The sequence below is a fragment of the Nomascus leucogenys genome, chromosome X (assembly GCF_006542625.1).
Source record: "Nomascus leucogenys isolate Asia chromosome X, Asia_NLE_v1, whole genome shotgun sequence".
Taxonomy (NCBI): domain Eukaryota; kingdom Metazoa; phylum Chordata; class Mammalia; order Primates; family Hylobatidae; genus Nomascus; species Nomascus leucogenys.
Window position 1 is genome coordinate 137,086,262 of NC_044406.1, and position 26,571 is coordinate 137,112,832.

Consider the following 26,571-nt stretch of genomic DNA (forward strand, 5'->3'; position numbering starts at 1 on the left):
CCTAGTTTCTGGATGTGAGCCATTCTTCAAACTCAGAATCCATTCAATGAATTTGTGTGTGTATGTGTGTGTGTGTGTATGTACATAGACAGACTATTTATTATGTATAATATGTACACTATTCATTATATATATGTATATACTATTTTATATATATATGTGTATATATACACATAAACATACATACACGCTGTGTGTGTGTGTGTGTGTGTATTTTTTTCTCATCCTGGGCCACGTCTCCTTCTACACAAAGTTAATGACCAGGTGACTAGGTGCACTGCTTGCAGCTCCACTCATTGGGGAGATTTTTCCCCTCTACTGACTTTTAACATGAGTAACTTCACACTATGTGGCAACTGTAACACAGGGATCTGGGCTACTGCTCTGGCACTGACTCTTGCCTTCTGGTGATGTTCAGGCTCAATTCAGGAAGGATTACTACTGGATATGTCTTTACGACTTGGTAGTTCTGATAGCAACTAGCTCGCAGGCACACAGTCACTTGGTGTCCCATGGTCAAGCATTGTCTCTATCAGGGCCCAAAAGCACAACGGAAGCTAATTGTCTTACGTGGATGTCATGGCCCTGCTCCAGAACCCTAGGGGTCTGTGTGGCAATCCTCCCATGGAGAATGGCCTTAAACCCTACCCTGCCTCCTTTCTTATCACTGACACCTCTGACACTGCAGGGTCTGTCAGATGAGATGGTCCAAGAGTTGCTTGCACTGCAGCCAGGACCTACTGCAGATCCCTCTCTTGCTCTCAGCCTCTCTCACAACTCTCAGCCTTCTGTGTTACCCAGTGTGTGGACTGGAGAAGTTATCTTATGGGCGGGACATTTTCTCCCCCAAACCCAAAGAGGTCTACCAGGTGCACTGCTTTCTTCTTTGCAGTGGGAGATTCAAGAGGCAGTGATTTGTCTTTTCCTTTGGAGGGGACATCCTGGCATGCCTTTGACCACTGGACCCTTAAAAACTTCACTGATGTAGAACTCTGAATCCCTATGGCCTTTATCTTCCAATCCTCTGGTGTGCACATGTCTTACTAAGGCCTCCAGTGTGCAGGCTGCCTCTTACCTGTCCTGTCCAATCAGAATGATGGTGTCAGTGTAACGGATCAAAGTGATGTTTTTCATGATATCCTGACAGCCTAGATCTTGTATGACAATATTATGACTGGAGGTGTGAGAATTAACATAGCTTTTAGAAAAACTGTAAGTAAATGTTCTTATCTTGCCCACTGTTTTTGATCCTCTCTTCTAATTGGAATGGAAAAACACACATTTGCCAAATCTGTTGTATACCATGTACTTACTCTAGTGACAATATTTGCTAGCAACAATCACAGCAGCTGTGATCTGAACTACTACTTAGTGAAGCCTAGGGCTTCACTAAGTCATTAGCCAGGATCCATCCAGTTTCCACAGGGGCCAGACTGATGAATAAAATGGAGATACAATAGGAACATCCTTAGGATATTGAAGGGCAGCATTAATTTCCTGTGTTTGGCTTGCAAAATTGTGTTTGATTTACTATCTTGGCAGGAGGAAGGTATTTTAAGAGGTTTTCACTTGGCCTTTCCCACTACAGAAGCTCTTATAACAATCAGAAACTCGATGTGGGGGTTACTCCAACTTCCAGGTATAGCAAATCCAATTATGCATTCCAGAACTGGGAAGATGATTGGATGCGTCTGTGAATCTGATTGGCCCACTAAGAACTGTACTCCAGCCAGGACTAAATGTATTTATTGGTTTCCATAAGCCTGCAACTCTAACAGAGAAGCCTAATAATGCTTTGGTCTTCTGGTATCAGTGTTAATTTAGACCTATATCCAAAAGTTCTTGAAATGTCTGGGTGTTCCCTCTTCTCCCAAGTGTACAATCACCTGAGTAAATAGATGGAAAACCCACTGGAAAAGGAGTGGGGATATAATCACAATATATACTTGCCACGGTGTTGCAGTGTACTTCCTCCTTGAGACCTAGCCGCTTGTTCTGTCAGTAGGTTACAGTTCTGAAAATTGTCTCAGGTGCAATAACTGAGCAAAGCATCATGCCTTTCTAATTTGAGAAATCAGCCTTAGCTTTCTGATCCTGCATTCTTGCCTTTTGAGTGTAGATTTTAAGCAACACCTTTGTTTACTATTAATCTATTCTTACCTGCTTTGTTGACCATCTCTACAACTTCCTGTAGGTCAAGTTTCTGTGGATGCCCTTCCAACTTTGCTAGTTAACATAACAGACCCTGGTTTCTGGTGGTTAAGCACTGCTACTTGGTTTGTATTCCTTCAGGGCACTGTCATCCCCATTGCTATTAGCCATCTACTGTAGACTGATTGATTGTTTCCCTCAGATTCTTATGTTGAAATCATAGCTCTTAATGTGAGAATATTTAGAAATGGGGCCTTTGGGAAGTGATTAGGTTATGAAGGTGGAGCCTTCATGAATGGAATCAGTGTCCTTATAAAAGAGACTCCAGAGAGCTCACTCACTTCTCCAGCCATGTCAGGACACAGTGAGAAGATGACTGTCTGTAAACCAGGAAGCAGGCTCTCACCAGACACGGAATCTGCCAGGGCCTTAATTGTGGAGGTCCAATCCTCCAGAACTATGAGAATTTTTTTGTTGTTGTTTATATGCTACCCAATTCATGGCATTTTGTTTTAGCAGCCCAAACAGACCAAGACACCATCCAAGGTAATATTTCTGCTATGGTCAGTCCTGGCCTGCAGAGAATAACTACTTAATTTCTTAGTGGTGTTGGTGCTTCTCTAATCAATGCATTCCTCATGGTTTGGGGGAATTACATGCCCTCTGGGTCCTCTCATGGAGCGTAATTGTCTTTGGGCCTCACCTAGTAGATGATAGTTCTAATCAATATATTGTAGCATGCAGATTTCCCTCAGTCTTTGCAACTTTTTTTTTTTTTACTGTTTGCTGAGGCAACTCAGGCATTTCCACCTCACTCAGGGTTGATCATCACTTTCTTGAAGCTTCTAGGAGCACTCTAGCAGAGATTTTCGACCCATCCCTTGGGTTTCTTGCCAGATTTCAATCTCATGTCTTGAAAAACTGTCCCATGTCAATGGATTTCTGTTTATCCGTTTTTATGTCTCAGTTATCTTAACAAAGGATCCTCAAACCAAGTCCCTGTGCTACCCCCCGACCCCTTCTAGTACATGACAGTTAATTCTTATGGCTCATCCAGGGTGTAATCTGTTATCTTTTTATGAGACCTAGGACTGTCCTAATGGATTATGTCTGGATTTGATTCTGATTATTGGCTTAACAGCCAGGAAAGGAAGTTGGGCTGCTCTTGAAGCAAACACCTGTTATCTTGATGGAGAATAGTCTCCAAAAGGTCTTCCACTACCGAGAAGTGCTAACTCTTATAGGGAGGGGTGGACCACCTCTACAGGCTTTGAGAGGGTTCAGGGAAGTCTACAAAGCCTCAATCCTTGATAGCACACATCCAGATGACCTCACTCAATGTTTTGGAGTTCCAGGCTTTTCAAAACATGGCCCTCATTTTAGCCTAATAGATAGGGCTTGGTTGGACATCTAGTCATATCTGCAAATTTGCAAATCTAACTCTCAAGTTCTGCATTTGATCCTCATCTATGCCTGATTTCCCACTGAAGGAGATAAAGTCCTCTTTGTAAGTTTCCAAAATGGCCTTCTGACTCTCTTCCTTAAATTTTAACCGTTATTGACTATATCCTCAGTTTCTCCTTATTTCTCTGTAGAGCATCAGTACAATCTAGTAATAACTGGCCAACTCTACGCTTGTTGTATATACAATGTTCCCCTCACAGCCTTCAAATGCCTGAATCAGCAATGTGGTTTCCCCCCAACTGGGATGTTTTCCCAGGTAACCACCAGTGAAATCTTCAGGATCTGGACTGTCACAGTGTGCTAGGTACTATCTATGCCCCAGATACTACTCAAGATGGTGGTGAGTAATCCAGTCTGAGAATCCCCTTTAATTGCATGTTTTCTTGTATTATTGCAATTGGTAGACATACCCATGCTCTTGTACCCCTGTTATATTCAGACCTCGGCTAGGAGTAGCCCAAGAACAGCATGACCACACGTGAAGCATATTTATGCTGAAATTTGTCATTTATCAGAAATTCGAATGTAACTGGAAGTCTTATATTTGCCAAATCCAGCAACCCTTCCACAGTGGCAGGGTTAGAGGTTATATGTAGGCACAACAGCATAGTTACCTACACATTAAGGCTCATTTAGCTATTGTCCTTGCCTATAAAAGATGCCAATGTTGAGTCCCCAATGTGTCACCATTCTTGAAGGAAACCAATAAGCAACTCGGGGACAATTACGGAGTCTCTTCAAAACTGGATGGAGCAATAATTCAGTTTGACTGCAATTGACACAAATTCTAGATATGATTATTTTCCTGGAGGTCCTCAGCCAGTTGTTAGTCAAGAGTATAGTGTTTGAGTATGACAAGATTTTATATAATCTTGTCAACAATATACAGAGACAAGATTTTATATAGCATTGGATTGGACCCAGAGGTTCCCTTTGCAGAAAAAGGAGTGCAACATTAGGGACATGATCTGGAATTCGATTACACGCCATACTACTCTGAAACTGCTAGCCAGATAGAGTGATGAAATGGTGTGTTAAAGACAGAGCTGAAGTGTAAGCTTAGGGATGATACTCTAAGAGGATGGGATTCCACTCACCAGGAAGCATTTTGGACCCTGAATCAGTTTGCACCCTATGGGGTAGAATGTACAGGTTTGGGAACTGAGGAGTAGAAGTAGAAGTTGTTTTGCTTATCTGCTCCTGGTGACCCACTTAGGGGAATCTGTGGCTCCAGTTTTCATAGTTCTGGGTCCTACAGGTTTAGAGCTCTTAGCTTCCAGATTGTCAATGCCTTTACCAGAAGTTCCATCAGATTTTACCCATGGCCGCTGCTTGGTCATGTTTGGCACCAGCCAAAAGAAAACAAGTCACCTTCCTGGCAGGGGTAATTGATTCTAATTACCATGAGGAGATCATGCCATTTCTTTATAGTTGGGGCAGGCAAGAATAAGTTTGGTATCCAGGGGACCCATTTAGATATCCCTTAGAAATGCTCAACAAGTCCACCAGCCATGGCCTGAGAATGACATGGTATCCAGAGGTTCAGACCCTCCGGGGTGAAGGTTTCAGTCAGTTCACGAGGTAAGCTACCTAGATAAGCAGATACTAGCTAAGGGTGAGAGGAATTCTGAAATGAGTAGTACAAGATGATGAGCATCAGTTAAGGCCCCAAGACCAACTCCCATAACAGATGTGTAGTGTGTTTCATTAGTCTTGTAAATCCTCTAAGGAAAAGAAGCTCAACATAACCATGGGAAGATGACTCTGGTGTGTATTCGTATGATACAAACGAGCCTCAGCAAGGTAAGGGATGAATGATCGTGGATGCTGTAGTGTTCCACCAAGTCCTTCCCCCACCACTGCCCCTTGGGCACAGCTCTCACTTCTCCAGCTGCTGAGATTGTTGGAGGCTGACAGCCTTTAACTGAGACCATCTCAGGCATACCCATGCTCATGCTCACATTCAGTGAGAGGGTATAAGGGCCCATCCCCCTTGCCCTGATTTGTGACCATTCAGAAGGACCATCCCAGCTTGGGAACTTCTAATTTGTTATTCTGAGGCTCTTAACAGCCAATGCATCATAGTTCAATTTCTTCTCCACCTGACCTTGTTCCCTGCACTCTTCCCAAAGGCAGGGATCCAAAGAGCACTCCCCAACCAACTGCCTGCCTTCTAATCTTGGTCTCAAAGACTGCTTCCCAGAAAACCTGACCTATGAAAATGTGAAAGTGTGTTTTACTCTACATTTTTTTCCTTTTTTTGTTATTATTTCTTAATATGAACACTGTTTTCAATCTTTTCCTTTCTTGTTTCTGATATTTTATGTCATGCTTAGAAGGGCCTTTCCCATTCCAGGAATATAAACATATTCACCCATATTGTCTTATAGTGTCTTTATGGTTTCCTTTCAAAAAGTTTTTAAATTTTTGATTCATCTGTAATTTGGATGAGGAGAGACATAGGGACCTAACTTTATTTCTTGTTTTTCAAATGCTTAATTGGTTCCCTGTGCTATTTATTTTTAAAATTCCTTTAATGCTCCAAATTTTTCTAATGTATAATGTTTTTATCCTTTTTCCAATTTCTATTTATCAATGCCTAACTCAGTTTTCTTCCATTGTGTTTAGTAATTGAAATGTTTAAATTATGAATTTTTCTCAAGTGCAGTGTTGGCTGCATGTCATTCATTAATTTTATTTTTTAGATATTATGCACTTAATTATGATTTTAATTTTTTCCTTTCAAAATAACTATTTATGTGAGCTTCTAAAAATTTACCGATGTAGGGATTTTATGTATTTGCAGATTTATTACAGTGTGATTAAAAAATCTGGTTTGCATTATTTCTATGTTTCAAAATCCTTTTAAATATGACTGCTTACAAATTGGCATGTCTACATTGCCCAAGAACCACAATGCCTTTTTTCCTCCCTATATCTTTAGTGAGGAACTATTTTCCTAGTTCTAAAATTGTTTCTTGTATTTTCTGTGAGTTTCTTGCATGCAAAGTGTGTGAGCATCATTCTAAAGACTTTATGGCAAAAATGGCTGTTTAAATATTGCCTTTTTGTCTCCTCTTTGGTTCTCTTCATTGTTTCTGAGTTCCTTTAGAGTTGGAAGTGTCACAGGATGCCAGGGCCACACTTCCCAACATATCTTTAGAGTCTCTTATTTTGAAAGGTGAATCATCCAAGATGTCCAGGCTTGCTCCAAGCCCAGCCAGGGTATTAGCATTTCTAAGGTCCAGTCCCACTCCACTATTAAGTCCTTGTGTGACAGGAGACAAATATCTCCTGTTTTCTGTGCCTCAGAATCCTCATCTTTACATGGTAGAGGAGGGGAATGTTTTGAGTCTGGTGGTCCCTAGGAACCATCTAGTTCTGATAAGGAGGGCTAGAGTGATAGGCAAGGCAAAAGGGACACGGAACCAACAGGGGCATAGGAGCAATTAAGGGAATCTGTAAAGGGTGTCACATACCCAGGTGCACTTCTCCCTTCTTTCCCGTTCCTTACTAATGAAAGAAGTGTACATGGTCCATGCCTGGCAGGTCTGGAAATTATGGATGGGAGAGGGGAGCAAATATTTGGGTCATGGATTTCAGATTTAAAACCTGGGCTGAGAACAAACTTGAACACCAGAGAAACCAGCCAAACCTTGAATGCTTTGCTGATATATTTATTTACATATTTCCCCATTTCAGATGATGGTGACAAAAAGTAGATGGAGACCCCACCCTATCCACCCCCCAACAAATTACAGACACAGATTTCACTTAGCATATAGAAGCATTGGGGCATGTCCAAATTCATTCCACTGGGTTACTACAGCCAGGAGAGATTTGATCTTGGGGGCAGTCTGAGCACCTCAGGCCCAGAAATTGAGCTGAAGAGAGGTCGCCATTCTGGGCCCTGCCACTGGTGTGCCAGCAGAGGTGACAGAATAGAATCATGGTGAACTGAGTTGCCTAGCCCTATCATGTGGTCTAGAAGGCGACAGTGGACTCTTGGATAGCTTCCAGTGAGATCCACAGTCCCATAGAAATCTGTGCCTCAGGGTTTCCATCTGCACAATGGGGATAAGAATCCTGCCCTAAAGATGTCACAGGGCTATCATGAAGCTCCAATTAGACACAACTTGTCAAAAGTGCTTTGCCAAAGTTCCAGTGCCATACAAATTTAAGGGAATTCAATTGTGATCGTTAGAGTGCCCCGGGTATAACAGTGGACTGGTTTATGGGTCCAGGGGTCAAGCAAGTGATAGAATTCCTACGGTGTGCCCTAGGTGAGCACCAATCAATGGCGAGTAATGCCTGTTGCAAAGCTGAGTTTCCTTAGTTTCTTGGCCCCAGGAAGTCACCAAGGCCTAGTCCCTGGGTCAGGGCTAGGGAAAGTCACTGGGGAAGTTACAGAAAAAGTCACAGGGGTCAAAGAGAAGGAAGAAGGTGGCATATAAAGCAGGGGGTAGTTACTATAATCACACACAAAAATAGATACCCATTGGATGAAGGGCATTGAATTGGTAGTGCAGACGAAAGATGGAGCCAGCAAGGAGAGGGAGATGTCACAGCAGCAGAGAGAGAGGAATGCTGTCCCAAATAGGCTCTCTTGCTGCCCCCTCCTCCTAAAGGGGTAATGCCAGTGTCTATCTATCTGCAGAGAAAAGGGTAGCAGGGAGAAGGAACTGAGAACATAATAATCTGACCAAAGGAGAGGGCTCTCTTCCTCCTGTTATACTGCTGCCCAGCATCTTAATGAGGTGCCGGGTATAGGCAAGCAACTAGTCGGTGCACTTTGAGGCTGAGGCCAGAACTGGGCCAAAAGCACTACAAAGGCAATAGTGGGCTTCTGGAAAAATGCAGTAGTTGTCTGGTTGTCAGCATTGTTGCAAGATAGCTAATCCGCCTGTACTTAGGCATGGTTTTAGGGAGCTGATCACTAAGTGGCTATGATTTTTAACACTGAGCATCACGGATCCTCCTTGAAGAAGAAGAAGGTGGCCCATTTATTAATAATTTGAAATGGGCTGCTAAGAAGATTCAGTGAATGGGCCAGGTCGGGGAGAGGGGCAGCAAAGACAAACCCTCTGCAAGCCTCTGTTTGGGGAATGGGGCAGGAAAAACTCTAGTTGCTCCTGCTGCTGCTGCTGCTTTCCCCCAACTCCCTTGGCAAGGGGCTTGGACCTCCCGGGGAACTGGAGAGGTTGCCCCACAGGGTACCAGCTGGTACCTACAAGTTAAGGCAAACAAGCCAGTAGAGCACATTGAAGAAGAAAAAAGTTACTGGGAAAACAACTCTCGAGTAGTTATCCAGGCGGTAGACATGGATGCAGAGGCGGCCCTGCTGCCAGGTACTGCCCTCACAATCAGGGACCATGCAGAAGTACTTCTTAAAACCCTTGCACCATTCACAGCAGGCCAGCTTGGAGCAGAGGCTGCGGGGACCCTCAGGGCTACCTGGGCTAGGGGGCTGCTGGGCTGAGCAAGACAGGCGCTCCTCTCCATCACTTCCCTCAGTGGTGACAATCTGGCACACAAAAGCTTCCTGATGTTGGCGGGCACAGGCTCGGGAACGTGCACGGGTACGGGCATGGGCACGGCTATCGATACGAGGCTAAAATGGACAAGGAAAGAAGTGGGGAAAAGTCAAGGGAAGATAACCCAAGTCTAAGTGCTGCCTCCGGATTTTCTGGAAACTGTCTTTGGCACACCATATCTTGGCTTCTCTCCTCCAACTTCTCACCATTACATCAGGAAGTTGATTCAACCCCCCCACCACCCTGGGTAACATTCCATCACTCAGCAAGCTGACCACCCATGTGCCATAACCCCAGTACCCTTGCTAGCATGTCTCCACACTCCAAAGCCTTGCCACCACTCCCATACCCAGCTCATACATGGCGGAGTTTCGGAGAAGCATGGGCTTTTGTCTGGTTGTAGATCAGGAAGTTGAGCACAGCAAACTCCAACAGCGCGCAGAAGCAGAAGACGAAGCAGATAGCGATATAGAAATCCAAGGCTGTGATATAGGAGACACGTGGGAAATTCTTACGGGAAAAGGTGCCCAACGTGGTCATGGTCAGAACAGAGGTGATCCCTGCAAGAGCACAAGAGTGGAGATGGGCTCAGCTCCTGACCTATATGCGACACTGGTTGAAAGACTCCATGACAAGGCAACTCTGCCCTGGCCCAGCCAACTCCCAGCCATGTGCCTATGCGTATACCTCTTTCTCCTCTTACCTAGAGAGGTCCGGGCTGGAGCAGACTCTGTCTTGATCCAAAAGGAAACCCAGGAGAGCATCGTGGTCACGGAAGAAGGGACATAGTTTTGAAAGGCAACATAGCCAAACCGCCTGCTCACATTGAAGAAAATCGTCATGACCATGAAGTCACCTGAAAGACACAAAAAACATCACTGCATTACGGTGCTGACATGACGGTCCCCCTTAGCAGGACATGCACAGTAAGGGTCTCACTTTTCAGCTCACAGTATTCCCTAGGATAGAGGCATGATGTTACAACGCAATACATACAAATAGGACCAAAAAAAGCCCAGAAAAAAGGCTTACTGCAAGACCAATTGCCAGCTGAGAGCTAAGCCAAGGCCAGAATCTTAATAGCTTCCTTCTCAGTTCACTGTCCTACACCCAATGTCTGTCTCTGCAGGTTGGCAAGAGAGTCAGGTGAAAGTGAAAAAATCAACTGGCCTTCTAGATATCATGCCCATGCAGCTGATATCCAGATGGCTGACTGAGGGCTTCATACCCTCTGAGGCACATCACACCTGCACCGCTGGCCCTCAGAGTGTCTACTCTCAGCAAATGAGACTAGGGAAGTCTGTGCTGTGGTGGAGAAGCACAGAATGCTTTCGGCCTCCTTTCTACACATTCATATGATGGCAAAATGCCTTAGTGAGTGAGCACTGCTCCACAGATGGTCAAAACCGGCACTAGCCTGCTCCCCAAAATTTGGTGGCTCCCTGTTTCACATGAGCTATATAGACTCAATCTGCACTCTGGAATCTGATGCTAAAGGCCCACCATGACCCGGTTCCAACTGACATTTTACACAGGCACCTTACCCAAAGCCAATCCCATCTGCTCACAGATTTCCTGAGATAGCCTGCAATTTTACACCAATATTCTAACCCTGGACTCTTTGATCTTAGTCTATGACCCTTAACCCAAATTGAGTGTTTCAGGAAAAGAGAAGAATAAGCTTAAAATGAACATTTCAGTCAGCCCTCCAGAAGTCAGGTCTGTGGCGTACACATCCACAGGGCAGACTGAGGTCCTCACAGTCACTTGGACATTGTGTCCTTGGTCATGGCTCTCAGTTAGATGGTCGTGGCTCCTCCAAGACCTGATGACAACCTGTATCTCTAGTTGGCATCTTCTTTTGTACCATTCATGCTGCTTTATGCTCTGACACACCCTCCCCAAGCATTCTGCATGCTATCATGACTCCCGGGCTTGTGTGGGCTTTTCTCTGAGCCCAGGACATCATTTTCCACTTTCAGCATCACACTGGGGTTGCAATACTATAAAATTCCTAGGTCTATAATTAGGTGGGCTTTTAAGTCCCTTCAAGGCAGGGCTCATGCAGGCCCTGTGGCTTAGCCCATCCAAGCTCAGAACAGCCTGGAACCCAGCAGACACTCAGCAACTCTTGCTCCTGTCAGGCAACAGCTTTGTAAAGCAGACCAGAACACTAACCTGTCCGTGTGTCCTCCTATTTTGGAAAGTGGATCAACTGCCCAGCAGGTCTGGGTGGGCTGGAGCTGAATGAGAAGAGCAGCCTTTCCTACTCACCTCAGCAGCACTGAAACTCAAGGAGCAAGGCTTCTCAGATTCTTCTGGAAGAAGGCAAGGGAGCGACCTGTTGTCAGTGGGAAACCTGTGTGTTGAGTATAGCTTTGGGACAGAGCTCCTCCAAAGCTGCTGCACGGACCACCCTCACACTTGTCTACTGGCCAGAATGTATTTATCAAAAGTCCTCTTGCCGTGGGATCTTGACTGCAATTTAAGACACTTCTAATTAGTTATACCCAAGCCCTGCAAAATTGCTGGGTTTATATAATATATTCTTGTTGCACGAAGATTTATTATTCTGTTGGATGATTCTATTTTAATTTTATTTATTCTGGCCAAAAAAGAACCTTCTCCGCTCGTCAAGAGATGCCAATTTGTCTTGAAGGACAAGAGAAAGATGCTAACACACACTTTCTTCTTCTTGAGGAGTGAGAGAAGCACGGGTAAGGAAAACAATATATCTGGGGCTGATGAACCAAAGCAAAAAAATATATGCTAAAGATGGTTTTCTGCTCGAACTCTTATCCTTTTTGACCAGATCATGGTTGGTCACTGCAGTGTCAGGGGACACAATTAAATAGACCATGTCCAGAGGACCGGGACTAGAAGAATGAATGGACCTAAAGCCTTGAAGAATAAGGGAAGAAAAATAAACTGGGGCTATCTAGACTACAACAGACTATGATCCATGCCGGGAATGATAATGCTGATCGTTTAATCTCGGCCCTGTGAAACAGTGGCTGGACTAATGTAACCTGGATAGTTCCAAGGAAAAAGAACTAAGTCTAATGTGTGGAACTTCCAGAGACTCCAATTGCAGAAGAACAGGGAGAGTTTTCTGATGAACAGAACTGTCTAGAGAAGAAGGAAACCTCCTTGTAAGACAGTGAATTCCTGACCAGCAATAATATTCCATCAGAGGCTCCACAGCCAGCAGTGAAGGGCAAGCCTCTCCCTGGAGGCAGGGCTGGACTCTCTTAGAACCTCCTGAAGCAGAGATTCTCTGGCTCAAGGTCCAAGATGGCCAGAGTAGCAGGCCACCACTGCATTCTGAACCCTTAATCGCTGAGCACATAAGTATGCTCCAGATGGAGAGACCTGCCCCAGGGCCCAACTGGAAGAGTTTGAGAACAGTCCCATGATAACTCTGACATTGAAAGAACCATGTCTCCAGATCAACTAGTCTCCAGCAGAGGAGAAAGAAGACCTCTTTTCTCCTCAAGAATCCTCCTCACTCCCAAGGAGGTCTGGTGCTTACCTACTGTCATTGCTTTGATGATGATGCTGGCTCTGGGGCTTTGTAGTCACTAGGGCACCATTTTGAAACAATGCACAATCATCTACTAAACGGAACCACTAGTGACTTGAAAGCCCCTGGGCCTTATCTTCTTGTCACTTTTGATGATGGGTGCCCACCTATCTGGGAAAAGCTGAGGTGCAAAAAGCCAAGAGGCAGGCCCATGGTTAGCTGGCAGAAGAGCAAGGCTCCCAAGTCAAAGGTAGTAAAACTGCTTCCCCAGAGTCCCCAAGAAAAAAGGCAAGTATTTTTAAGGTAGCCCAGCCCTCTGCCCCTGCCTAATACTGTGCAAGCAAAGCTCTAGCCACATGAGCATGAGCTTTCCCTCATCCAGAGACTGACTCAATAAATGAAACAAAAGCAGATTTTCTGCCTAGTCACATGGTAGCAGAACAAGATGCCTCTCATGACAAATGGCTGGTTGGGTGACTGGCTCCATCCACATTCTGGAAACGATGAGGGCAGTGCCTTCACTGCCCTGAACTTGGTCAGGATGTGTGAAGAGTGTTTCCAGGGTTGCTCTGGGAGCTACCCTGGGGAGGTCCCTTGGCTCCTCATTCAGATCACCTAGGAACATAAGTGAAGATGCTCACATCTAATTGGGAGCTGAAGTGTAAGACACCCAGGACCTTCCCCTTTAGTCTTTGTCAGAGAAAAGGTCAGACAACCAGTGGTCACTATGTCTATGTTGAATCCACCATGAAGCCTTTGACAAGAATCTGTGCTTTTCAGACTTGTTCCTTTAAGATAAATGTCAATGCAGCCGCCGCTGTAGCTGCTGTAACTCCCTCCAGACTTTCCCAGCCTTAAACTAGTTGACATTAGAACTCTAGCCTCCACCTCCCACTACAGTGGACTTTGCTTCCCATTCAACCAGATTGGATTGGTTCTGGGTATGGAGAACTCACAAGAGCTCCATTCCCCAAAGTCATCCAAGGAGGTCAGTGTTGTAACCTTGAAACTGAAGGGTCTGCATGAAAAAGCCAGCGGTACATTCTGACAGCAGCAGAACTTTATCTACTTACCTAACCTCTCAAGGAGCTTGGCAAAGCACTTACTTCTTTGCAGATGAGACTGAGACATAGTTACAAAGTCTCAGTTTCCTCTGCAAACAGTTGTAAGTGCTTAGCAATTATAAGACAGGAGCCATGTCTTACAACACTTCCATGGGATGACTGCAAAGCATTTGTATGGATGGCCATCTCCAATCACCCTTACACCTTCCTGGACTTCTGCCAAGCCCTAGCACACTTACCAACCGGGGTTGTGATTATTTCAGTTTTGTTGCTCACTCCTGTAAAATCAAACTGGAAGAGCTTCCAGGAGTTCTTCTCATTGATTTCAAGCTTGAAATTTTCCCACTTGTAGATCATCTCATTCTCAGGATAGGAAACTGGAAAGGAATGTGAGAAAGAGGGTCGTATGAGACTTGGAAGCCCACCTGAGGTCTCCAATAGCATGAAGTCAGCCTGCACAATGCCTTGGAGTCCTGTCTCTGGCCTCACCAGCTGTGGGAACTTGCCTCTCTTACCTCATTGCTGAAGTCCATTCAATGAGTGCGTTTACTCAGCATTCCTCAGTATCAGGCCCTGGGCCAGAAATACAGAGATGAGCAAGGCAGGAACCCTACCCTCAAGCAATCACATTTAATTTTATAAGACAGTGAGTATACTCCTGTGATTTTTGGAGGAGCTCTGAAAAACCTATGTCCACAGAACAGCGGGGAAACAAAGTAGATAAAGATCACTTGGGGACATACTCAGAAAAGACTTCATAAAGCAGGTGATACCCCCATTAAATCTTGAAACTCAAGTAAATATTCTCAATAAGAATGAGGTTGAAGGGGTTAAGGGGCAGCATAGAAAGGTGAAACACCTGGTGTATTGTGGAAAGGACAGAAGTTCAGGATGGCTAGCTCACAGAGGATGAGGTGCACAGGATTGGGTGGCAGGGTCCAGTTCATGAATGGCCTTGAGGTTCATTCTAAGGAATTTCAAATGGATCCATGAGAGTTAACGGCAGATTTGAGACTAAGAAGTGACCCAACCTAGGTGACCTTTCAGCTAGGTCACTCTGGTCCTTCTGTGAGGACAACATGTTGGCAAGGAGGCCGGTGTAGTAATCCAGGCAGAATTAAATTAATGCAGGTGGAAGTCAAAGCTGTACAGGGTGCAGAGAAATAGACAGCATCGATAGAGACTGGGAGGAAACATCAACAGGATGTGCTGATTGATTAGATGCAGGAGGTGAAGGAGAGGGAACATCAAAGTTCTTGATTTGGGCAACTGGGTGAGTGATGGTCCTCTTCAATGAGACAGATGGGAACCCAGAAGCAACACACGTGTTGTGGTGGTAGAGGTTTGGAGGAGACAATGAATTTCATTTTGGACATGTGCAGTTTCAAAGTGAAGATGTGGCGAAAGTCCAAGTGGAAGATAACAAAGGCCTAAACCAAGGTAGTGCCAGTGGAGATGGAGAGGAGCAGACATACTTGAGATACACTTCAGAGGCACGTGGAAGGGATGAGCAACACAGCATTGTTGGCAGGAAAGGAAATGAGGGTGGAGGATGGAAGTCCTGCACAACCTTGGCAGCATTTTAGAAGAAAAGCAGAGGCAGAAAAATGTAAATGGCGAGGATGAGAAAAAGAAGGAGCCCAGCATGTTTCTGGGGCCCGAGAAACTTAAGAAGGTACTCACAGCTAGAGAAAGATAGAGGGCAAGAGTGAGAATCCATTGGAAATCTGAGCATGTGGAGTGAGCATCCAGCATCAATGGTCATCCTGGAAGGGAGAAAGGAGCCTCATTAGGCTGGCCCTAAGCACTTCCGTATCCACCCAACTTTGGTCTAGGGACTACCACCAATGAATGGCCGGAGTCAATTTTTTTCTTTGTTTGTTTGAGACGGAGTCTCACTCTGTCACCGAGGCTAGAGGGCAGTGGCATGATCTCAGCTCGCTGCAGCCTCTTGCCTCCCAGGCTCAAGCGATTCTCATGCCCCAGCCTCCCGAGTAGCTGGAATTAGCGCCAGCACACCCCGCTAATTTTTGCATTTTTAGTGGAGACAGGGTTTTCCCATGATGGCCAGGCTGGTCTCGAACTCCTGACCTCAAGTGATCTGCCCGCCTCAGCCTCACAAAGTGCTGGGATCACAGGTGTGAGCCACTGTGCCTGGACCTCGGTAGAATTTAAGACAAAAAGCTCAAAGGAGAGATAACAAGAGAGAAAAACAAAACAAAACAAAACAAACAGCTTAGAAGTATCTGGTTATTCTGGGCTCCATCATTAGAGAAACGTATGGACCAACTTCGATCAGCTTTTGTTTTCTCACCCAGCCTAGTTTCCAGGACCTGCCAACATCCTCCCTACTATCCCCCACATACAACCTTCCCCTGCTGGGAATTCAAGTATCCAACTTGATCTTAGGTACCTTTGCCACTACCGTACTGCTGCTCTGCCTGAACAATTCCACCACTGTGGACGTATCTTTATATCCAGTGCCCACTTAGGATGGAATTGTCTAGATAATGCAGTCATACTGGCATATCCTAGTTGGGGGAGCTCTGGACTCGGAGCCACGTAACTGAGTACCAGTTCCAGCTCTGCCACAAACTTGGTGTGTGGCTTTGAGCAATATCTTTCTATTTTGAGGCCTCTATATCTGTTACATAAGGGGGCTGAGCTCATGGTCTAGGAAAGCTGGACAGGCCCTTAGAGGTACCATTCAGGATGAGATCTCTGCCCATGGATCGTTAGCTAAAATTGTCAGAAGGGGAGAGAGAATTCCAGGAAGTGAGATTCCAGAGGCTTGACATACCTAATTGTGTACAACACCTTGCCATCCTTGTAGATGCGGACCATCTGGTTGGGCATGGTGATCTCATGCTCGTGGGTCCTCTTAGAATTCCTAAAAAAGGTGTCCGGGATCCATAGCTGGCTCACCACATTGCCATTCAGAACAAGAGACTCAAAGGTGTCATTGTAACAGAGGCGTTCGTCGTACCAGGTCTGGGAGAAGATGATGTCAATGGTGTATTCCTGGTGGGAAGGACAGAAAAGCACATACTGGGGGATGAACAGAAAAAGGACATTCACATGCAAACATATTGTTTGCCACTCCCTAACCTAGAATCCTAAAGGCAATGTGGTGGAATGTATTGAGCACTAGACCAGGGAGCAGGAGTGGGATGAGGTCCCTTCTCTCTGCTCAAAGACTCTTCCAATGTCAGAACTAGAAGGGAACTCAGAGGTTACCAAGCCTAATGATCCCAAATGAGAAGTCAGTCGTGCCCTGCTTGATTACCGTGAGCAAGGGGAGCTGGGTCCTCACATCGTGCAGCAGTTAACACAATTCTCACACAACTCAGGACAATAGAAAAGTTTGCCTTAAACGGAGCTCCCTCCTACTTTCTCTTATGATCGCCATTGTGCTCTCAGGTAGCACATAGAGCAAGTCTAGTTTCAGTTCCACAGGAGAGATCTCCAGAAATGATAGGTCATTGAATCTGTCTTTTTCCCACATTTCTGAAGTCAGGGTGCATCTTACAATTGACACCCATCTTTAATGGGGCATTTCTTATTTTTTCTTGACAGTGGCTTAAATTGGTTATGATCTTAAATCAGAGCCAACATTGAATCAAGGAAAGGCACTTGAAGACTGCAATCTTGCCCTCCTGAGTCTTTTCTCTAGGGTAGACATTCATGACTAAAAGTTTTCAGCTTCAACAACCCAACCACTTGTTTTACCAATAGAGCTGCAAGGATTGCACAGTCAACTGACAGTCTGCTCATAGGCAACTCTTTTCACCAAAGTGTGATAGTACTTGTTAGTACTTGGTCCATAGCACTACTACTCACTTTGTGCTGTGTTTATCCTACAAGGTCAACCACACATTTTAAAATGATTCCACACTTTGGGAAAGTGTTGCCCAACAGAATGGCAAATGTGACTATGGTCCATGCAGATCTTACTGACATGGAGCAAATTGAAAGACACTACTGGATAAAACTGAAATCTAGAGCACCTTCCTGGTCACACCATAGTCAAGACTACTGGATTAATGCAGTTGAATTAAGGAAGCCTATAATCACTAGGTATACATGATCAACATGAACACAACAATGGGATAGGTGAGATTTGGTGATCTTTAAAGGTACTGTTAGCTCTGATGTTATAGATTCTGAGGATTTTCATTAGCACATGTTTAAGGTTTGTGTGTCACAACAACTATCCAGTTGTTTTTATGTTTCCTTGTAAGTGAGAGTAAGAGAACATTTCACTTAGGCAAACAATAAGACAACATAGGACTTGATCACTAAAAATGACATGTCTGTACACTATGCCCACACGTGGAAATATAAACATGGAATTATGTCAAAATAAAAAAAGATTAGAAAATATCCAGAAGACACTGACTGACACTACAGAAAACTGAATGTGCCCTACAAATAAATGATTTCAAGGTAATGTGGAGGCAAGGAGAACTGTTAGACTCTAGTGACAATTAGTCTCACTTTTTTTTTTCTGTAGAATTGTTTCCATTTATAATCAAAGTCTTAAATAAATGTTCTTGTGACCTTGGCTAAAACTTGTATCTTTCTCTGTTATCCTCTTTGTTAAATGGGAGACTATAAATAATTTGTAAATGCCCTCCTGCTCGAAAAAACTGCCCTGTCTCCAGAGCTGACATTGACACCCTCCCTTTACCAGTGGGTAAAGGTTTCATGCTATTCTGTGATGGGCTTATCAAGTAGATGGACCCTTTGGAATCCACTTAGGTTTGTACAGAGGAAGGTGGCATGAGTTTGGCTGTAGGAGTTTTCTATTTCCAGGTGTTCCGAAATAAAATGTAATTCCCAACTAGATCACAGTCTCAGAGGATACATTTCATTTAGAAACAGACAGGCGATGGTGGCTTAACTCCATGGGCTGGGCTCTTCATCTTACTGCTCCTGTGTAGGCTGTGATGCTACTCCAGCCAGGTCAACACCCTCTCAGTCCCCACATTTCCATAGTAAATCAAAGATCCCAGCTCAAAATTGTTTTAAAAATTTACAAGCACACACACCATTGATTGCATACAGTGGAGTTTCCCCTTTCAGCTTTTATTTGGGGAGTACAAATGTTAATTAACCCCAATCCTTCATTCTCCAGAATTATAATAAAAATGAAGTGTTTTGGAGGCCAGGCGCCATGACTCAAGCATGTAATCCCAGCACTTTGGGAGGTACATGTTTAAGGTTTGTGTGTCACCACAACTATCCGGTTGTTTTTATGTTTCCTTATAACCTTCTGGGACGTTTTAAAGCCTTCTGGGAGGGCGGATCACGAGGTCAGGAGTTCAAGACCAGCCTGGCCAACATGGTGAAACCCCGTCTCTACTAAAAATACAAAAATTAGCCATGCATGGTGGCGGCATCTGTAATCCCAGCTACTTGGGAGGCTGAGGCAGGAGAATTGCTCGAACGCAGCAGGCGGAGGTTGACGTGAGCAGAGATCGTGCCACTCCACTCCAGCCTGGGTGACGGAGCAAGACTCCATCTTGGGTGGGGGGAGGAGTGTTTTGAGTCACAAGAGAAATGTCTATTTGGTCTCATGTTTTTTATTTTTTTTATTTTTTTATTTTTTTTTTTGAGATGGAGTCTTGCTCTGTTGCCCAGGCTGGAGTGCAGTGGCGCAATCTCGGCTCACTGCAAGCTCAGCCTCCCGGGTTCACGCCATTCTCCTGCCTCAGCCTCTCCGAGTAGCTGGGACTACAGGCGCCTGCCACCACGCCTGGCTAATTTTTTGTATTTTTAGTAGAGACGGTGTTTCACCGTGGTCTCGATCTCCTGACCTCGTGATCCGCCCGCCTCGGCCTCCCAAAGTGCTGGGATTACAAGCGTGAGCCACCGCGCCCGGCCCGGTCTCATGTTTTTTAAACAAGGAGAATCTTTTTTTTTTTTTTTTTTTGCTTATTTTGTTTTTCCTTTCAAATAAGCGCCTGTAACCTCTGAATGTGTGTGTTCGCGTGCATAGATATATCCATGATTATTTGGTCTCCAGATATTGTCTGTCCCATAAAATGTCTGTTAAACATCAACAATGATATTTAATAGGAAGAAGCTAGAAATTTGCACCACTGGAGTTGAAGGGAGAAAAAAACCTTACTGCAACAGAACTCCAAGCAGCTCGAACAGCAAGTACCACAAGTAGGCCAAGGCAGAACTCTGAGTTATTTTAGAGATAAGGAAACTAAGGCTCTATGACAAAGGGGGCTATCCAAAGTCACACAAATAGTCAATGGCAGCCTGGCCCTGGGATGGCTTTCACTTGCACCAACAATCTCTTTAGGTACCAAGGTCCAATTTTCTCTGCAGAATCCTAGGTCTTTCCACTGAGTTCTTGTGCATCAAACAATGAATACCCACAACCATGGAGGCGAGCACGGCCCTCAGGGAAGAAATCAAGAAAATCCCTGATTGCCTTTGCTGCCCAGGACAAAAGATTGTAAAAGCAGCCACCAAACTGCTGGGAGCCAGCCGTGGAAGGGAAGACGGAGAATGTTCCCTGGAGTAGGCCAGAGAAGCAGACAGAAAAGAGCTGGCAGAGCCCGGCTCCCATTTGAATGAGGGCCTCTGACCCCGCCCTGCCCCACCTGCCTCCACAAATGTCTTCCAAGTGTTTCTACTGTCCCAAGTGGCTGGCAGTCTAAACTTGGCCAGCAGAGCCTCCTTCATTCCCAGGCCTCGTGAACTGCTTGATAGCCAGTGGGAAGCCTTTCCCTCTGCACTCACACTGTGTTTATGCTCTATGTTATGAAGTGTTTCAAATAAGCATTTAATTTCTATTTGACAACTGTAAGTTCATTACATATCAACTGATAACTAACAGTTCACTTTTTCCCCAGTTTGACAAAGGAGCTTGCGATGTACTTCTCTTTTAGCTCAGCCGAAACTCTAGAAATTCAGTGTTTTGGAAATAGAATCAACTGCGATAATTACCACAGCAAGAAAAAGCATTAGCAACTATCGATGCTACGATGGGCAGTGATTCCCAGATTGTTCATTGCCTTTTAATCTCAGACTGGGTACTACAAAACTGTGCACTCAGGTTTCCTTCCTGGAGGACAAGGCCTGCTTTCTATACAACATCTGACTGAAAGGTGTTGAAACTCCCCTCAAGCAACTACACCAACTATGTACCCAATGCTGGGACTCACATTTCTGAGAAGGCTCAGCTTCCTCAAATGTAAAACAGGGATCCATATCCCAATGGCAGCTTTGGCTTCCATGCAGGCTGTCATGAGGATCCAAGGAGACAAGAATGTACTGGGTACTGGCACGTTCTGTGACTATGTGGCAGAGACGTGCGTCCCCTCCTTACCAAGTACACCACAGAACAGGGGCCTCCCACAGCTTTAAAGAACGATTTGGAACCATGTAGAAGGCAAGACATTTCAGGATAATTTAACACCACATGTGAGAGTTTGGAATTTTCAAAAGACAATTGGCTCAGACTAAAGTGCCACGTCACTGGCCAAAGAAAATAAAGTTGTTGGCTCTTTTCTGAACCAGTCCTGTGTTCCATGCTAGGTTTGGTGACTGCTGGGTTATTAGACTATATCCTTCAAGCATTGTCAGGTGAGGCCACTGCTGGCAGCATGAATAGCCATGGAGCAAGGAGAGACAGGGCATTCAGCTACCGTGAGTGGGGCTACTGCTCTGCTACAAGGGCTCTTGTAGATAGAAACTGGTTTTCCAAACAGCAAGGAGATTTTAGTCATAAATTCTCCACTACTCTTCAGTTTTACAGGATGCTCTGTCTCACCCAGAAAGCAAACCAAAGCATCTTAGCGCCCCCTGCTCCATTTGTCAATGTGTGATTCTCTCCACTCCACCTAAGGAAATTTAGCCACCACCAACTGGGTGGACATTGACATGTTAGAAAAGAAGGAGCAAACCAGCTTGCTGGAAATTAGACCGGTTACTTCCAAATCAGGTTGGCAGTGCCTTAAAGTCAGCCAAAGGAGCAGATAACTAGAAGAAAGGAACAAATAAATAGCTATGCAAATTTCTGGGAGCCATGAGGTTACTGTGGACTGAGCACTATATTTGGCTTTTGGCATGCTAAAGAGGATAGGCGGAGACTGCTGTAGGAGGCCGTCTGCCCAGCTAGAATAGCATCGTGAGCCACTTTCCCCACTCCTACACCAATGACCTGAAAGGGTCAACAGTGACAACAGTGGTGGGACCACGAGCCCTCAACCTCTGGTTCTTGCACAGAACTTAGTGTTTCTTAGTTTATAAACAATGCTAGCAAAATTAATTGCTAAATTCATACCCATTTTTAAAAGGTAAATTGCAAGACTAAAAGGAGACTACAATTCTCATAGTGGCAAACACACTGGTAGCAGCAAAAAGTAAATCTGATTATCAAGGGAAGAGTCAAGAAAACCCCACCGATTTTAAAATGTAGACAGAAACTCAAAAACATCTATCTGCTCTCATGCTTCTGTTCTTGTTAGTTCTCAGCAACTCAATTCTAGGAGTTGCTCTAACAGAAGAACATCATGATCATGTGTAGCAGGCAGACTCTGAGATGTCCTCCAATGCTCTTCACTTCCTGGTGTTTGTGCCCTTCTGTAATCCCTTGACAGGGATTACACTTGACTTGGGATGGACCTCATGATTTGCATCCGATGAGGAGAATACCACAGAAGCAATGGGATGTCACTCCTAAAATTAGATTATAAAAAGTCTGTGATTTCCATCTTGAGCACCTTCTCTCATACTCTTCCTCACTCTGAAAGAAGCCAGCTACCATACTGTGAGCTACCCTGTGGATAGGTGCACATGGCAAGGATGGACGGAGACCTCCAGACCACAGCCAGAGAGGAACAGAATCCTGCCAATTCTGTGAGTGGTCTTGGAAACGGATCCTCCCTCAGTTGAGCCTTCAGATGAGACTCCAGCCCCAGCTGACACCTTGATTACAGGCTTGTGAGAGACCGTGAAACAGAGAAGCCAGCTAAGCCACGCCTGGATTCCTGACCCACACAAACTGTGAGACAATGATTATTTGTTGTTTTAAGACACTATGTTTTGGGGATAATTTGTTACATAGTAATGCATAAGTAGTGTGCCTGAAGAATCAGGCAGCCAAAGCCTCATGGTTTGGGGGTGGGGAACCTTGCTCTTCCACTTAGCCTGATTTCCCATGAAGGTTAACTTAGCATTGAGGGTCTATTTGCAAGGCCCATCTCAGAGCCGAGGCTGTAACTCACCCAGTCACATGGCACTTTTTGAGTACCTGTGAGTATGCTGAAATTTTGTTTGCCCTGGGCCAAGCCATGTCTGTCTCAGTGTCAGGCTCTGCAGATGCAAGTGATTCTTGCAGAGCATCTTTCATCACTTATTCGCTTAGCTAACATATAGGGAGCCCTTGACATCAAGGAGCTCGTGGAGGAGACAGCAAGGCCAACACACCACAGACAATTACAATGAAATCACGTAGGGAAGATCAGGTAAACACCTGTGATATAAGCTGGAAAGATGTAACTGCCAAAGAGAGGAATGTGGTGTGAGAAAGAAAGGAGCAATTAACAGGTGCGGAGGTCAGGGGAGATGCCATGAATGACATGCTGTCTGAGCTAGATACTGCAAAAGAAGGCAGCTGACAAGTAAGAAAGTGGAACAATGGCATACCAAATAGAAAATCACTTGAATGAAAGCTCAGAGGTACAAGGTGGCCTGGGAACACCAATATTCTAGTGTGACCAAAGCACGTGGTCTCTAAAAGGGTGAAGAGGAATACAACCATGGAGGGCCTTGAACTGCATGTAGTAAGCAGTGCTGGGACTGCAGGAGGCGCATCACTTGGGAGGCCAAGTTAGTAGGTGGAGTAGGTGTATTCTAGGTGGGAGATGATGAAAGCTACATGGGGGCAGTGCTGACACTATGATGATACGAGTGGAAAAGGAAAGAAGGAAGTAGAGCAAAAATATAGAAACAGTCTTAGAGCAAGAGCTAGTAACTTTAGCCTTATGTCCATACAAATAATTATCAGAAGAAAAGAGGCATTCCATTGTGGTGTTTAAAATTGCTTTATTATTTTTATTTTGAATGAAAAAACTGGAAGAAATGGTCATGATTCTGAAGATCCTCTTCAAGTAGCAAGGGACTTACCTTTTCCAGTCTCACTCTCAAGCCAGTGGTTAAAAAATCCCTTCCTCCCTCCAGAAAATAAATTATTGCAGTTGTTACAGAAATACAGAGCAGAAAGCAGAAGTCTGTGGAAGGTCCTATAGGTCAGCCCCTGGGCTAGGAAATAGTACTAAAAAAGCTTAGTACTCACCATATCCAGGATAGAGAGAGGACCAAGGCTGTTGACGGAGATCTCAACAGTGACCACAGTGGGCTTCTCTGTAAGGGAAGCAGAAGCAGCAGAGGGTAAGTGTCAAACAGGCACATGGGACAGGGGAGGAAGTGGTCAGAGGGGATGAAAGGGGAGTCAAGTAAGTGTTGGACCACACAGTTTCAGCATCTAATCCTGTTTCTTTATTTATTCTTTCATGGCAAAACCAAGCTCGTGGACTGTTAAGAATTGGACATACATCTTGAAGATCAACAATCTAGTTTAGTCCTCTCATTTTGCCATTGGAAAAACTGAGGGCGAGAGAAGGGAAAAGTCTTGATCAAGGTCAATGACACTGCTGAGAATAGAGTTAATATCTCTTACCTGACAGGTCAATAGCAGATGTTCCCGTCCATGTGCATGGCACCCTCTGTTACTGCCCAGGTGCATTCTGCATGCCTATACCCTCAACCCCTGGACCCTCTAGGAGGGGAAGAACTTTGTTCTGCTACTCACCTCCAATGCCGGGGCGCAGTTTGTGGTCATAATGACTCAGGATAGTGTTCAGGATGCGAGAGGCTTCTGGCAGTTTGCCAACTCTGCGCCCAGTGTCAGTCTTAGTTGACTTTGTTTCCTCAGAGAGGAGCTTCTTTTCCAGAGGCTGGGGCTGGGGGCCATGGACGACGTCACGGGCAGAGGCTTCATTCTTTGATTCAGTCTGAGGTCCCTCGACCCTAGAACATTCAAACGAAAAATGAAGCTCTGCCCTGCACTCTGTAGGGGCCCCAGCCAGTGCCTCTTGGGACAGATGCAAACCAAAACAAGTTTTCAACATAAAACTTAGTTAAATTGTGACTGGTAATAGCAAGTTATAAGACAGTGACAGATTAGGCTTGTGAATTTCTTTTCAACCTTGCTGCTCTTTGGGGACTTTCTGTGCTGTCCCTCTTTTATGATAACTCTTTTATTTAAAAAAAATCAACAAAACCAAGACCTAGATTTTAAAAGAATGTTACACGTGAAATGAAGAGGGCATTTATGTCTGAGCGCTGGCCCACTGTGACTAGCCTTGGCCTCTAGTCAGCCTGACCAGCACCAACCAGGAGTGAGGAGCAGGCAGAGGGCCAGGGCTGAGAGGAATGCTTGCGAAAGCCAGAGCGGCCTCTCCCAGAGAGCACCAGAAAATTGTGGGAATATTTTGCGGTTTTGTTGGTTGTGTAATACTCGTTGCACTGGGGGCAGGGGAAGGGGATGAAGGGAAGGAGGCTGAAGAGCAGCCTTTGTGGGTGTCTAAACAGGAAAGGCAGGAGTCCTCCACCCACAGACAGCCCTCCAGGAACTGGCTGCCCAACAGGAGTCCACCCTGAGCTCCACAGCCATGCACCACAGCCAAGAAAAAGAAGAAGATTAGTAAGAATAATTGAATTAAACAAAAATGTTAAAGGCCATCTGCCAAGGTATGAAACTCACCGATGGTGTTAGAAGTCCGGATAGTGCTGCCTTTGCTGGGAGGCAGTGACAAAGGGGGCTTCTGAGGTCCTGCTCACATTCGGGTCCTTGATTTGGCTTTCTTTACACCGCTGTGGTCATATTCTGACAACTCATCAGCTGTACACTTATGATTTGAGCACTTTTCTGTATACATGTTCTAATTCCATAAAAAGTGTTTTTAAAAATCAAAATGCCCCACCTGCTAATATCTGGATCTTATTTTATTTAAAAGCAAACTCTTAAAAAAACAAACAGAAATCATTTATGACACAATAGGAGAGATTTGAACACTGAGTGGACAGTTGAGGCATGAATAAATTATTCTTTTTTGGTGTAATTATGGTATTTTCTTATGTTTGTGAAATATTAATGACTAGAAATACATACTAAAACAATTACATATAAAATGATATGATGTCTGAGATATGCTTCAAGACAATCTAAGTTGGAATTGGAGGGTGGGTGGGGTAAAAGAAAATAAGAGCGGCCATGAGATCACAATGGGGGTGGTGATGGCTACAGGGAGATTCCGTGCACTGTTCCCCCTACCTTTATATGTCTTTAAAAATTATAATTAAAAGTCTTTTTAAAAGCCATCGTCCCATATTAATCTGTGATACTGGAAGGCAGGAGAGCGGTTTCCTTTGGGGAGGAAAGTGTACGGGGGCAGGCATTTTGGAGATGTGTGTGTGTGTGTGTGTGTGTGTGTGTGTGTGTGTGTGTGTGTGGTGAGGGTGTTGCAATGCTGTATTTCCTGATCTAGGTGTTGGTTACATGGGCCTGTTGTGAAAATCCACTGAGCTGTTCACTCATGATGTCTATGCTTTTATACTGGCATGTCACACTTCCAAAATGATTTTTTTAAGCCATAAGGCCATTTGTTTCCTAAAATAACAGGTAAACAAGGCAAGAGACGTTGGCATGACCCCTGTATTGCAGACCAAGGGACTGCCAACTTGGGCAGCAAAATGCATTTTTTCTGCAGTATTTCAGGCTGTTAGAATTGCTTAAGTGGCATACAGATGT

General features: G+C 44.8%; 1 protein-coding gene across 1 annotated transcript; it reads right to left on the reverse strand.

Annotated features, from left to right (window-relative positions):
* Positions 1-7,276: 7,276 nt before the first annotated feature.
* Positions 7,277-24,938, reverse strand: GABRE (gamma-aminobutyric acid type A receptor epsilon subunit). The gene is made up of 8 exons (XM_030807431.1): positions 24,571-24,938; positions 24,055-24,122; positions 16,537-16,757; positions 15,420-15,502; positions 13,976-14,113; positions 9,853-10,005; positions 9,510-9,709; positions 7,277-9,226 (listed from the first exon to the last, which is right to left on the reverse strand). The coding sequence occupies exons 1-8, from the start codon at positions 24,887-24,889 to the stop codon at positions 8,843-8,845; spliced, it is 1,566 nt and encodes a 521-aa protein (XP_030663291.1). The 5' UTR covers positions 24,890-24,938; the 3' UTR covers positions 7,277-8,842.
* Between the last annotated feature and the right edge of the window lie 1,633 nt (positions 24,939-26,571).